This window comes from Zosterops lateralis (genome assembly GCF_965231275.1).
Source record: "Zosterops lateralis genome assembly, chromosome: 1".
Lineage (NCBI taxonomy): Eukaryota > Metazoa > Chordata > Aves > Passeriformes > Zosteropidae > Zosterops > Zosterops lateralis.
In genome coordinates, this window is record NC_139762.1 from 91,363,622 (window position 1) to 91,377,223 (window position 13,602).

General features: G+C 38.6%; 1 protein-coding gene across 1 annotated transcript in view; it reads right to left on the bottom strand.

The window, feature by feature from the left end:
- Positions 1 to 1,231: 1,231 nt before the first annotated feature.
- The window catches only part of LOC310906945 (dynein axonemal heavy chain 5-like), a gene marked incomplete at both ends in the record, with an annotated part of 154,876 nt that continues 142,505 nt past the window's right edge, over positions 1,232 to 13,602 (bottom strand). The window contains 3 exons of the mRNA XM_083856673.1: positions 1,232 to 1,450; positions 2,798 to 3,019; positions 7,831 to 8,039. Coding sequence (XP_083712799.1) covers positions 1,232 to 1,450; positions 2,798 to 3,019; positions 7,831 to 8,039 — 650 coding nt within the window. The remainder of the gene's footprint in view (positions 1,451 to 2,797; positions 3,020 to 7,830; positions 8,040 to 13,602) is intronic.

Here is a 13,602-nt window from a genome sequence, read left to right on the forward strand (position 1 = left end):
TCATGGAATGAGCCTTGCAATTGCTAACTGCAAAGTAAAACTGGCTATGCAAAGGGATGAGCTACTTTCTTAGACACTTGCTATGCAAAAATTAAAAGTGTTTGCAAGGAGAAAAAAAAATATTAACAAAGTCCTGACTGCAAGTCCTTCTTTCATATCATCCAACAACAATTTCTTTTGCTTTGAATTTGTGCAAGTGAAAGAAGATAAACACATTTTCTGCCAATAGCCATCTGTCTATTAAAAGAGAAGTATCAATCATCCTTCAGTTACAGGGTAGACAGCAGTAGTGGTTAACACTAAAATACTTCAACCATTTCAGGTGAAGTATGGCCTGTGTTTTGTCTTCCTTTTCTTAACTAAATTGATGCAAAATACAGAACAAACAGCAGTTAAGAGGTTTGAGTTGGCAGGATTAAGGCACTAATGCAAATGGAACGAGTACTAATAGAGCCAAAATTGTGTTCATATATGTTTACTCTAAGAAAACTTTAAAACCTTTCTTCCTGCTAATAATGGGGGGTGTGTACACCTTCCTTATAAGTGGACATAGATTTTGAAATGAGTTAATAGGTACAAAAGGCACTTCTTGTGCAAAGGTAAACACTCCTGTTTCTCTGATTGTTTACATTAAAAAGTGATTGTTCAAAAAATGGTCACAGCCATTAGTAAAACCACCCAGCAAGTTTAGAAATGCAAAATAAAAGGAACTGTACATTGGAATATATGCAGATAAACATAAAACTTTACCAAGCATATAATTATCTTGTCATTACAGCTTTAATAATGCTATGGATGATAAGATTTTAACTACAAAGTTGAATTTACAAATAATTATATTATATTATGAAAAATTCTTGCATTAAGAAGAAAGAGAACATCTACAAAAGAACCACCATAAGATGTCAGACTAGTTGTCACTATCATAAGCCTTTTTATGTAGTGCTTCCATGATGAGCAAGTTAGTTGATTATATTCTCACTTGTTTTATAAGAGTTGTCAAATTTACACCTGCAGCTGTTTTCCCTCTGATATTCCCAGGATAAATAAATTTAGTATTTTTGCTGTGAACAGAGTAAGTTGATCTATGTGCAACTAATGTAATCTCTATGTATCACCTGCCAATTCCTGATCCCCTGTGAGAAGGTAGCCACCACTTTAAGAACAGCAATGCAATACTGGCTGCAGCTCAATCCTACTTGGTGGTTCTTTTTTTCATAGCTGTCTGTCCTTACTTCGAACTGCAGAGCAGCGCAACCCCCCTCAAAGTCCAGTGATCAGGATTCTGCACTGTTTTCAGATGCAAAGAGAAGATGTATGTCAGGTCTGTTCTCTGAGGCTTTTTGTAGACAGGGCAGGAGTATACGTGTCCGTGCTGCTTCCTTGTGTCATTCAGTGCTGTCGTGCTAACAGCGTACACGTGCACTACAGGAAGGCTTGTGAACAGCACCTGAGCATGTTAAAAGACACACAGGGCTCAGCATTAGAGAAGCAGGATAGGGTGTCTGAGTTCTGAACACTAAAACTAGATTCAGTGATGGCCTTCAGCAAAAGCACCAGCACCTCAGCAGAGGTGCATGTGAGAATATAAGTCCTACACTTCCTACTGTGTTGACACTAACTTTAAGCCTGTGGCAGCTCAGGGACAACAGCCATCAGGAAGCCTGTTGGAAGGAAAGGAAAGTAGAAAAGTAGAAACCTGGAAAACTGCATGCTGTGGAGGTAGATAGAAAAATGTCAGGGTGGTTCTAGGAGGGACAGAACCATTGTCTTTTTTCCCTTCCTTTGCTCCTTTCACTGATGCTTCCCATTCTTTCCCCACCTCCTTTTTCCTGAATGGCAAGACTGTAGCTACAAAAACCAAGCTGCAACTAGCAACCCTCCTTGTTAACTCTGCACTGCTGACAATGGAACTTCTAACATTCAAGGTGTTTCTTGAGTGTTTATCCAAACTAGATCCCTTCAGGTCTTCCACCAAGATAAAATATTCATTGTCAGGGGATAGATAAAACAGACCCAGATCCAAGAGCAACATGAAGCCCTGCTGAACACTCCACTGCACTTGAGTAAACTCCATGTTTGAAGGGGTCTTTTGACAAACCAGGCAACAGAAGTTACAGTTGGCAAGGTTTGATTTGGAAAACTTTTCTCTCAGTCAGACACAGAAGTGTTTTACCTATGGACAGGAATTACCTCAGTTCCGATTCCAGGACAGTTAGCACTGGCTTGGAAAAAGTGTACCAGTGCAGACAATGACAATTTTCCCTGGACTGTGACTAGAGCATCTAATCATTACTCCATAGCTAGATTTTAAATCTGCTTAGTCACATCAGTGAAACGTAACTCAATGCATGGATAACTGAGCATAAGCCCAGAACTAATACTCTTCTCATATTAAAAAACAAACACTAGGGATTTCTAGTCAACCAAACTATGACCTCCATATCAAACCTAGCCCAGAGCTTTGGAAGCTTTGATAAGGTCCCCCTTGGTCAGTCAAAAAAAGACTGACTATGGGTTGCACTATTTTATTCAAACAAAACTGTGCTGCTAGGGCCCCTGAAGCCAAGAAGGCCAGCATCTGGTCTGCTGCAGTGCTGTACATCCTAAATTCATTTTCTGACAGAAGCTTTTTTGTTCACTTCTGGTAGGTAAAGAGTCTGTTCTCTTCCCAGCACCACTAGTGTTGGTTACCCTCTTAAAACCTGTTGTGAAACCACTGCTGCAGGAACTCAGCATACTTCCTGGTGTTCCCAGAGCATTGTGCCACAGCCTGCTATGCTCACTCGATCCTTACCTTTGGTGCTGACTCCACCAGCTTGCTGTTCCTGCGGTCCCACCCTGCTCCTTCAAGGAACAGGCCATGTATGTAAACCCCACCAATGTCAGCAGGAGGAGGGCCAACAACATCTTCTTTCATCATCTTGGTCACTTCACTGCATAAAACAACACTGTCCAGTTCCCACCCTTTAGCTAAATTCATGCGAGTTGTCTCTTGCCTCATGGCCGTTAGGAATCCCTAAGGAGACACACAGGAATATGACATGGAGGATTTTTTAAAAAGTCTTGGACTTAAACCATTTCCAGCTTTTTTTTCCTATGTAATGACACCAGCTGTATAAAAGCTCATCCCATAGGATTTAATGTACATATAAAGCAAATTCAGTCGTGTAAATCCAATGTTTTCCTATACTTCCCCAGTACCATGCATCCATACATAATTGGTGTGTACATGTTGGTGTTAAGAAGCCCCCAAGTTGGCTTATTTCATATATCAGAAGTGCCTCTATAACTCACCCCTCATACCTCTTTTACAACCAACCACATGTTTATAAGGCTGCCATATTAGTGTGTTTTGAGAAATTCCAAACACAGGTAATTTCTAATTTCTCTAACGTTGGCTATATTATTCATCTTTTCTTATACTAACATTGTAAAGAATTCTTTTCAGTCAACAAATAAGCATTTTACAGAACACAAAGGAAGTAACAGCTGGAATCATAGCATTAAATACTGCCTCTGACACTTCTCTCAGTGAGTTCTTTATATACTACAATAACATAGTTCTCTAGACAACAGCAAGCTAAACCCAAAGCACTCCAGCAGCACAAAATAAACCTAACTCTGTTCTAGAGAGCTACAATCTCATGACATTGGTATAAGCTACCAAAAGACAAGGCAGGCTGAAGATGCTGGTTTGCTTCATTGATACAGCTGTCCATGGGAATGCACAGTTGAGCACATGGGAAGTGCCTTAGTCCGTAGAGAGGGGAGGGCAGACTTCTTTGCTGTTCCAGTGATCATGCTGTAGATGTGCATCTTATTTTACCTTGTGGAAACCCATTTGTGTAGCAAGGAGGTGAATTAATAAAACACAAAACTGAATATGCAAGAGCAATGAAAAGGACACCTGGGAAAGAGTACATTTCCCTACATATTTCAGAACAGGGAACTAAAGCATCTGGAGACAAGAGAAGGGGGGATGGGGAGCCACATGAGGAACACATAAAGATGGGAATCAGTGAGCAAACAGCGCAACTAGGAAGGAAAAAATTAGAATGGGAATGAGGGAATTGAACGAAAGAATTATTTTTTGTTGTTGTTGTTTTTCTTCAATATTCACAGAGTGAGATGTTTTGTTGAGCTACCATTAGGACCAAATGTATGGAAAGAAGTCAGATGTGGGAAAATCAGCATATGGTCTCCTGAACACAGGGGCAAGTCTCTGGCTGATAGGACTGGGGTGCTCCAAGCCCTTGGTAACCATGCAACACCCTTTAAGTTATGAGAACATAAGATGACTTTCATGAACTCAGATGTTTCTGTTAACTTACACTGGTAGCTTCTCATTAATATAACACCAGAGACCCCAGGACAAGTGTTTTAAAGAAGCTTTGTGATAGCACAGATAATTGTAATTGCGTTTGAAGTAGATGAGAACTCCAGCGTATAGCTGAGGGAGACAGGATTAAAGGCCAAATTCTTCTATCAGAAATGCCATTAAATGAAAGCAGAATCCTTGCAGTAATTTGTGGAATTTTAATTTGCAGAACCATACTAGAACCAATAGTTTAAAATACATGAAGTGTTCACTGCCATAAGGCCCCAGAGGGCTACTGGATCCCAGATAAACTGAAATATTAAAGAAAGAAGAGCCTGAAGAGGACAGAGCCATGACTGTATTAAGGGAATCAGTTCAAAGGCACCATGGAAACACTGGAATAAAAGTAAGCTCCAAGCTGTGAGTTGTCTTCAGGGATAAGGTTTAGATAGCCGATTATTCCTACGGAGATAGCAGGATCTATACACTTTCTGCAGTGGGACTTTTCATGCTTATCTGCTCATTTGAATGAATCCTAGACAGCTTTTGAAGGCTGCAGCTGTGAGCTGGAGGCCCAGCTGGGTGTCCCAGAGTGGGTGAATGGCAAGGGCAACAAAGGGCAAGACAGAACCAAGTGGCTTGAGATACCACTGTAGAGCTGAGGCTTTGGCTTATCCCAAAATCCTCTGTCAGGGACATAATGACCCACTTTCCATGACATCTGTTTCAACTTCCGGTAATCCTTGGGGTTTGGTTTTTTGCTTTTTTTTTTTGCTTGGTTGGTTTTGGTTGGTTGGTTGGTTGATTGGTTAGAGTTTTGCTATTTTTCTTGTATAAGCGTGTTTGCCTTTTCCTGAATTTCTCCCTGTCCAGCTCACTGAAGAGTGCTAAAGCTTTGCCCCTTTTGCCTTTTAACAACTCATGTGAACTAACACTGAACCTTCTAGTGAGGGAAAAGAAGGCACACATGGAAGCTATTACAAAAAACCATGAAAATCAGTTAAGTTCATTGCTCTCAGAATTATATTCTCCTTTACCTTACTTTGGAGGTGCCTTGTTTGACACTTTGAGGCATAATCGCTGACCAGATTATGGCAGTTTTGCTAGAACAAAGTGGACACTGAGGAATGGAGAGATTGTATTTCCTATTCTGATTAGTATTAACATTACTTTGGCATCTAAGGGTCATAGAAGTAGGTTGAGGGTTCATTATGATGAGAACTACACAACCAGAAAGACAGTTTTGCCTCACAGTGCTTGAGTTCTATATATAGGACAAGTGACAGGAGCTGGATACAGAGATGCAAACAAGGAAACTATAAAACAGTGTCAGCCACTAAATAGAAACTGGGAGGTAGAAATGAGAAATGCCTAATGTTAATTGTTTGACAAAAAAATCCAGTAACTTCCAGGAGGAAGGAAAATGCATGGCATTTCTTGTTTTTTTTCACCCCAGTTATCTTGGCCCAATGCAGACACACATGGGGAATCAGGTTTCTTTTACACATAAGTCTGAGCCAGACGACATTTGTATCACTAAAAATAAAGATTAACTTCTGTGAAATTACTGAATTTATTCTGGAGTATAAACAGTCCAAGAGAAGACAGAGTCTGGTCCTATATTATTTTTTATTGCCAGAAGGCCTAGTTTTCCCAGTGCTATAAATCTACTTTATTGCCTTGTGTTATCCATGGCATTTATCCATTGACTGTGAAGCAAACAGTGAGATATATGCAAGTAGGCAAATGATTTAGGAGCTGCATTTCATCTCACAAATGAAAGGATTTTTCTGACAACTTCTCAGGTATTACAAACGAGCCATTAGAACTGCAGCACTAACACCTCATCACCTCAGCTTGTTTGAGAAGACAAAAATCAATTTTCTTAACACATGAAGTACTGATTTTAAACACAGCAGTATAACTATTAACAAAATAATAGCTAATTAAATAGAAAATCAGTCTTTGCTCAGGTGAATTGCTTTTAGAATGAGCCACTCCCACAGCCTAGGTTACAGAAAATGGTGACTACAACAATAACCATCTGATTCTTAAGCTTGTGATTGTCAGCACAAATAAATTTTTAAATCTCTGCATACAATGTATTTAGGGACTTTAAGAACTAGGGGTTATGAAGTGTGTAATTTTTGTATTTCTAGAGGCTTTCTCATTTACTATGGTCTATTAAATCACATTTTGTTTGGGGACATTTTACACTGATTATTTGGCAGCTCTTTTCAGAAATCCAGCTATTTAGATCCAAAAAAATATAGGATGCCCAATTTGGCTGGCAAAATTTCAGAACTGACACAACCCCAGAGCACAAAAAACCCATCTGAAATGTCCAGTACAAAATCTCTATCAGCTCTTGCTCATCTCTAGTGCAGAAGCAAACACCAAACATAGCCAAAAGGCTGTTAGCGTTGCTTCCAGCCTGATCATTGCAAAAGTTACTTTGAAGTATTTGAGAATGCTGCTATCAGCATGTTGTTAGCAAACCAGGCGTGGAAGCAAAATCATTTTATTAGAACTACTCTTCTCCCTCACACTTGAGAACCCTTTTCTCAGGCATTCTGTGAGCCCCCTTCCATGCTATAAAGTTGTACCGGCAGACAGCTGACACACACAGGACAGATGATAGACGGATATTTCCCAGCAGTAGTCCTAGAGAATATTTGCCACTGTTGCTTTCTCTATTCTAGGCAGCTGTTTAAGCTAGCTTTTGCATTGCTAACAAGTACTGAGATTAAAATAGATCTTTAAAATAGCTCTTTCCTAAGGCTTCATAGAAACCTGTTAGCTGGATACTCTCACAATGACTCATTTCCACAACTCACACTTCCCACAAACATCTGTGAATCATAAAAAGCTTTAATGAATGTGGATAGCTCTGCAAAGAAACTACACATCATCTAGGTATGTATACTTTACTTCTTTTAACTCTGCTCTCAGCTGTTCCCTTTTCTGTGTTTCATTTCATGCCAGGTTTTTATTTTAGATTGTGCAGACGAGAGGCTGTATTTTTATATGTCTCTGCAGACCATGTCTGGCACAGTTCTGGGGTGGTATGAATAACAAACCTTCCGTTTCAAGGAACTGATTTGCAAGGATTGAGAACCAAGTCCAAATCTCTTCTTCCTATGTCAAAGTTCTGGAACTTACCTTGTTTTGTACTCAGAGGGATTTTCATGCAAAAAATAAAAAAACAGATTACTGTAACAGAAGAGGTAAAAAAAGGAAGATTAAGTTGAAATGTAAAAGTATGCACTTACCCATTTTTCTCACCATAATTAAAGCAGCTAAAAGATGTATTTCATTATTTCAGGAGCATTATTTTGTTCTAGCAAAATTTTTTTCAGTAGATACTGAAGATGTTTTATCCTGTATTTATGCTAAAAAATTCATATAGATTCTACTTCATATAGTCAATATTAAGTCAACTTGAAGTTCCCCCAAGGTCTAATTTAACTGTTACTCAGACATTATAAAGGTCAACATGGCAATCTTACCTGTGGATTAAAGAATCCTGTCATCCAGAACTGATTTGGACGGCCATCCTGCAGCCAGCTGCTGAACTGCTGGTTTCGCTCAAGAAGCTCAGTAAACCAAAATCCTAAAGTAGTTGACTCCCAGGAAATTCTAAACCACAGTTTTGGAATTCTAGCATCATAAATATTATCTAAAGCATCTTGCAATTCTTCTGACATAATTATGGTTCCTGGAAGATAAGTAAATGTTCAGAATGAACTTTCCCCTAGCTTGCAAAGGCAATTATAACTTCCAAATGACATTCTGAGTCTAATAAACCCTCTTTTGTTGTGCCTTAATTGCACACCTGTAGCACTGCAGTCTTATCAGTTTGCAGTTAATTTGTTCAAAATTATAAGACTTGATTCAAAGCTAAAGGCGATAAGATAAATGATAAGATATTTCTTCTGTTGTTTTGATCAGAAACAAAGATATGTTTCTTAAACAACTTCTCCCTCATACACATTATTTATATTCATTATATTCACAGAGTGTCTGGAATGCGATTAATCATTGAAAACTTTTTTACAAATTTTAATGGATCTTACGTGCATGATCAATGATAGAGAAACACTGTGTAACTCATCTATATCCTAAGCATGTACTGCCAGTGATTATATTCATGAAATTCACTGTTATTAATGACAACTTTGTACATTTCCATTATCAAGATTCTCAGTGGAAAAGCAGTAGGTAGAATAAAGCTGGAGGCAAGATTTTTTTTTTTTTTGGCAATGCATACTCATGAATTCCACGCATAGTGCTGTTCTCTCCACTAAAATGTTGGCGTTTACTAAGACAGTGATTTTTCAGGGACATTCACCATTCCATGTGCTAGAAGTTCCTACACCTTATGTACTCTCAATGGTACTGAAATCTGGCACATGGCCATTCCTTAGGATGTCTTCTCTGTTCCAGAGATTGTTTCTATTATTCTCCTATAGAAACTAGACTGGTACCCCAGCTTTGATTAAATATTCATATAAAACCAAAATTCAGTGTGCCATCACACACACAGCTGCTGTAATTGCCACAAGGACAACATGAGATACCAGACAGAATTAAGTGGCTACCACCACAGAACATGTAAAGAAAAGGGAAGTGGTCTGGGTGACTGCAAACAAAAACTGCAATGATCCATGCAAACATACCCATAAGAAGATGACACCTGTAAAAAGAAAGCATTTCAAATCCCTTCCTTCTACTGAGGTTAACAGGGCTTCAGTTGAAGGGAAGGAAAAGAGTATCCAGAAACCCAACACACAGCTTAATTTTGAAGAATACAGCATTACAACCTAAACACTCCTATAGTAAAGTGTGCAAATTTAGTGCTTTCTACAATATATAAATTCTAAATAGGCCTTGATTTCTTCTAGCAGATAATGAGCAATCCGTTTTCATTTATATACACCTCTTCTTGTGTAACAAATTCCTTGAGAAAATCATTAACTTTTACAAAACAGTAAATATTAAAAAATACTGACTATCCTGCATTCTCTGCAATTGCTTTGTAGTCAGACTCAGAATCACATTCTAGGGTAGCTAAGAGACTTCTGTAACACAGTTAACAAACCTTCCCTTTGGGTATTAATCTTCTCTATGTCTAACCAAGAGAGCCAACATTTAAAAAAGAAGCCACTCCCTGTCATCTCCACTTTGCTTAGAAAAACATTGTATTACACCGTACACTTTATTCACCTTATAGAGACAGAAAAAGTGAGGGGAAAAGTCTTGCAGTGAATGTTGGTTTCAACTTCAGAGCAACTGCACTGGGGGCACAAAACAAGTGAGGAGCATCCTGGTTTAGCCCTGGGGATCACTACCACTGAACTGAGAAAGAAAGAACTCTTTCACCCCTGGTTATTCCTTGTTTTCAGGCTGATACATTCAACTTTCTCCTTTCTTTCTCTATTCTTCTGGGCAGGCTGGAGCTTTTCAAATAGGGAGATAACAACCAATCTCTGCCCCGAAGCATTGTGAAAGCCCTTAGGAAGTCTGCCTGCTATGACTCAGAGCAGCTGTTGAGAATGTTAAGCCAGAGTGTTCTTGAGGATGAGGTATGTTCACAGCTCAGGCCGTGCCCATATATCTGCATAAATATTCCTAGTGAGTGGGTGTCATCTCTGGCAGTAGGCATACCATGCTTGAATTTCAGCACTAAATGGCATCTGTGGGTGTTGGGATGCATTCCTGCAGCCAAAATACTCTGATAAAAATAAAAAATAACTAACAAAATAAAATAATTGTCAGAAATAAAATCAGTACCATAGGAGAAAAATCATGCTATCTTTCTGGATGAAAGTGATACAGGTGTTTGAAAAACCGTCTTTGATAAATTAAATGAGTAGTACATACCATAGGCTTCTCATATTTAACTTCTGAGAACCTCTGAACACTGTACTATATGAAGAGACTGAATGTCCTGTGAACTTAACATGACAGGCTTGAGTGTTCCATGAATCAGACAGGCCAACTGTTTATAACTTCGTTATTTTGAGAGTTACTCTAGGATATTATCTTTCTTGAATGAAATAAAGGCCATCCAAAAATGACTGATGAAGGGTCAGGTCAGTTAAAGACAAGAGGGCATTTCCATACTTCAAAATTAATATCTACTATAACCATACTGTTTGCACAGTGTGCACAGTTTGGAAATTAGGCTTCCCCTTTTTGATTGCCCTACATTTTACCATCTCCCTTCTAAACCACATCTAAATCTTTCTGTTGCTGAGTGGTGAATAACCCAAATAAAGCTTCTCAGTTCTGAGAATAACTAGTTTTTATTGATAATTAAAGTAAATATTAAATAATTAAATAATTGAAGTGGTCTGGATAAAATAGATCTATATCTATTAATTCAATAGATATAATGCTTTGAATAGACTACATCAGGAGCTTGTATTATTTCTCAGAGTTGACCCTTTTCACTATCACACCTCCCACAAACTGAATCTGAAAACTGTGGAATTTGTAAAATTTGGATCTGTTTTGAATTTCACATTTATGAAAGTGTCTATCTGGAGTAGGAAACTTGCACAGCTCATTCAAACAAGTAGCTAAAGTTAGGAACAAAGGAAGGGTCTTAAATTCCAGCATGAACCAAAAAAAGCTTTGGTCCACTGACCGATTCTCTTCCCACAGGCACAGATGTAAATCAAAAATAACAAGAATAATTATGTAGGATATAAATGAGACGAGAAAAAGCTACATCTCCATCAAGTACAGTTTGCCAAAAGCTGATATCATTATAATAAAATTGGAGACTAGTCCTGGAGGACAATATTTACTAGACACTGTGTCTGTTAAGCTAGCCTGAACAGTAGATAGAGAAAAAATCTCCGTGAAAGCATCAATCCATTATTGACTGTCCCAGCTGCAACCCCAGAAGCTGACCTTTTCAGCCTTTAATCCTCACTCAAGTTTACCTCCCAAAGAACCCACTTTGTTCTTGAAGCAGTCACACCTTGCCTCCACCACCAAGCTCCAGCTCCCTCTTCTCTGCTGAACATATTGAAAAGAAAATATCAACTTGTTTATAACTTCCAAAATTTTCTTCTCTTTCTGCCTTATGGCAACAGCTAACACTTGCCTGTTTTCTCTCCAAAGCTTTTTAAATTATTCCACCCAAATACACACGGTATAAAAGCTAATGTATGTTTTCCTATACCTAAAACTTAATTAATTTTTTTCACAAGCTTTAGTATGGTTCTGCCAGCTCTGTGACCACCACTGCTGTGCTGATAGAAGTCGACTTCTTTGCTTCAGGCAGTTCTTTGTGTATTTTCCTCTTTCTCCACTTGCAGTACTTGGGCACTTCAGCTTTTGGAAGTAATTCCCAGGAAGTTCTCAGAAGCTCATTTAACTCCACCACACTGTTTTAATCCCAAGGCCCCTCAACAGTTTGTCACTCTCTTTTGCTCCAGCTCTAGAAGAGGGAGAGTAAAGCAGGCAGCCATGACCTGCAATGCACATCACTCTCTCCCTGTTTTACTTGTAGACTGGTATTCTCTCCAACTGCATCTAACCTTTGCCCTGCTCTGTTTTCTCTTTGTTTCCCACCTTTCTTTTTTTGGTGCTGAATCCTTTGATTTATTTCTTCAAGTCAGGATAGATGAGAGGGACTAAGAAACTTGAGTAGCATGCAATTTTTCATATAGAAGAGCACAAAAATCCTAGGTTCTCTTCAATAGCTAAATCATTCAGTCAGAAAGACGGCAATTGAAAAGTAACCTTGCAAATTATTATGAAAATGTACCACCTCCAGTACTAAATTCTCTTGGCTGAAGAGTCCTTTCCATCAACAGAGTGAAAATAAAGAGTTTAAAGCAGTAATTTGAAGATCAAAATCCACGCACAACTCTACAAGAAAAGTAATACAAATCACTACTCTGAGCTAGAGCAATATGACAGGCAGATAAACTCCATTTCTGCAGTTTGTCTTTAATGTGCAGTGTGTGTTTCTAAACAGTTGTCCTGGCCAGCATCATGGCAACCATATGTAACACCTATTAAGAAGTTCAGAAATGATGTACCACACTGTGAAAGACAACAGGAGGCATTCTGGCATTCTTATCATGATGAGAAGTAAATAATGGATGAGAGCTGCTGAGCCAAGAGCAACTACACCACAAGACACCCTAGATTCATCCCCTTCCTTCCTCAAACGATCTCCCCATTGTTACATTCCATTGATGTCTACACTGTGCACTCTTAATATTTTCAAATAAAATCCTCATCCAAAAGTGATGATCCCTACAAGCCTCTCTCTCTCTCTCACTCACACACACACACACAAACACACACACTGTAGAACTCCGTAAGGCAAGAGCCCAAGATCTTTCAGCCCAAAATTCCATTAACACTGTCAGCAAGTCAAACTAAAACCGTGTTAGTGTTAGCAGTCTTAGACCATTACAAGTCAAAATAGAACTCAGCCAGACAGGGGGAATGAGTCCATACTTTTTCCTTTCATGGGAAATTACCTTTCTGTGAATTCTGGCAAGACTAGTTTCCTGAGCTTCACTTTTTCACCATGTAGATTAAAATAAATTGCCAGCTATGTCTTTTGACTCTTTTGGACTTCATTTCTATCCCTCTTATAAGGTGCTACACACAACGAACAGAAACTCCTTGCAGCATCATGATAAAAATGCTACTTTCAACTTCATGGTATTCTGAGTTAGAAAAAAAAAATGGTGAATCTTTACCTTGGGTTTCACACACGAGCTTGTATAGATGACATAAAAATCCTATACTACTTCTATAACGTGTAAAACTGCATTGCCATAGAACTGAGCTGTTGTCAGGAAAGGACTTCTAACTCTGCAAATACTGTACAAATAGCAGTGGGAGTTCTGTGATCGTGTGGCACATATATGACATGAAAAGGTTTCTCAGATGTTCTTCAGTTGTTCATGGAGCAGGCAATTTAGGCAATTCCCAAGGATTAGTTTGAAAACATAAATCTTTAAGGTACCAGAAACCAGAACCAAGTGGATGCAGTTTTATGACCAAAGTAGAACCTAGATATGAGTTTTTAAGCATTTTATTAAGCTTAATAAGCATATGCTTATTAAGCATAATAAGCTTTTTTTTCTTTCACAAGTAGCCCCTAAACAATTTTAAGTGGGTTCAAAAGAATAAAGATTAAAATCAAACGAAAAGCTGTGCTTATTTCCATTGCCAAGGATTTGATACCCACTTTCAGTGATACTACAAGTATGCTCCACTTCATCCATGAAAAACACTCCCAC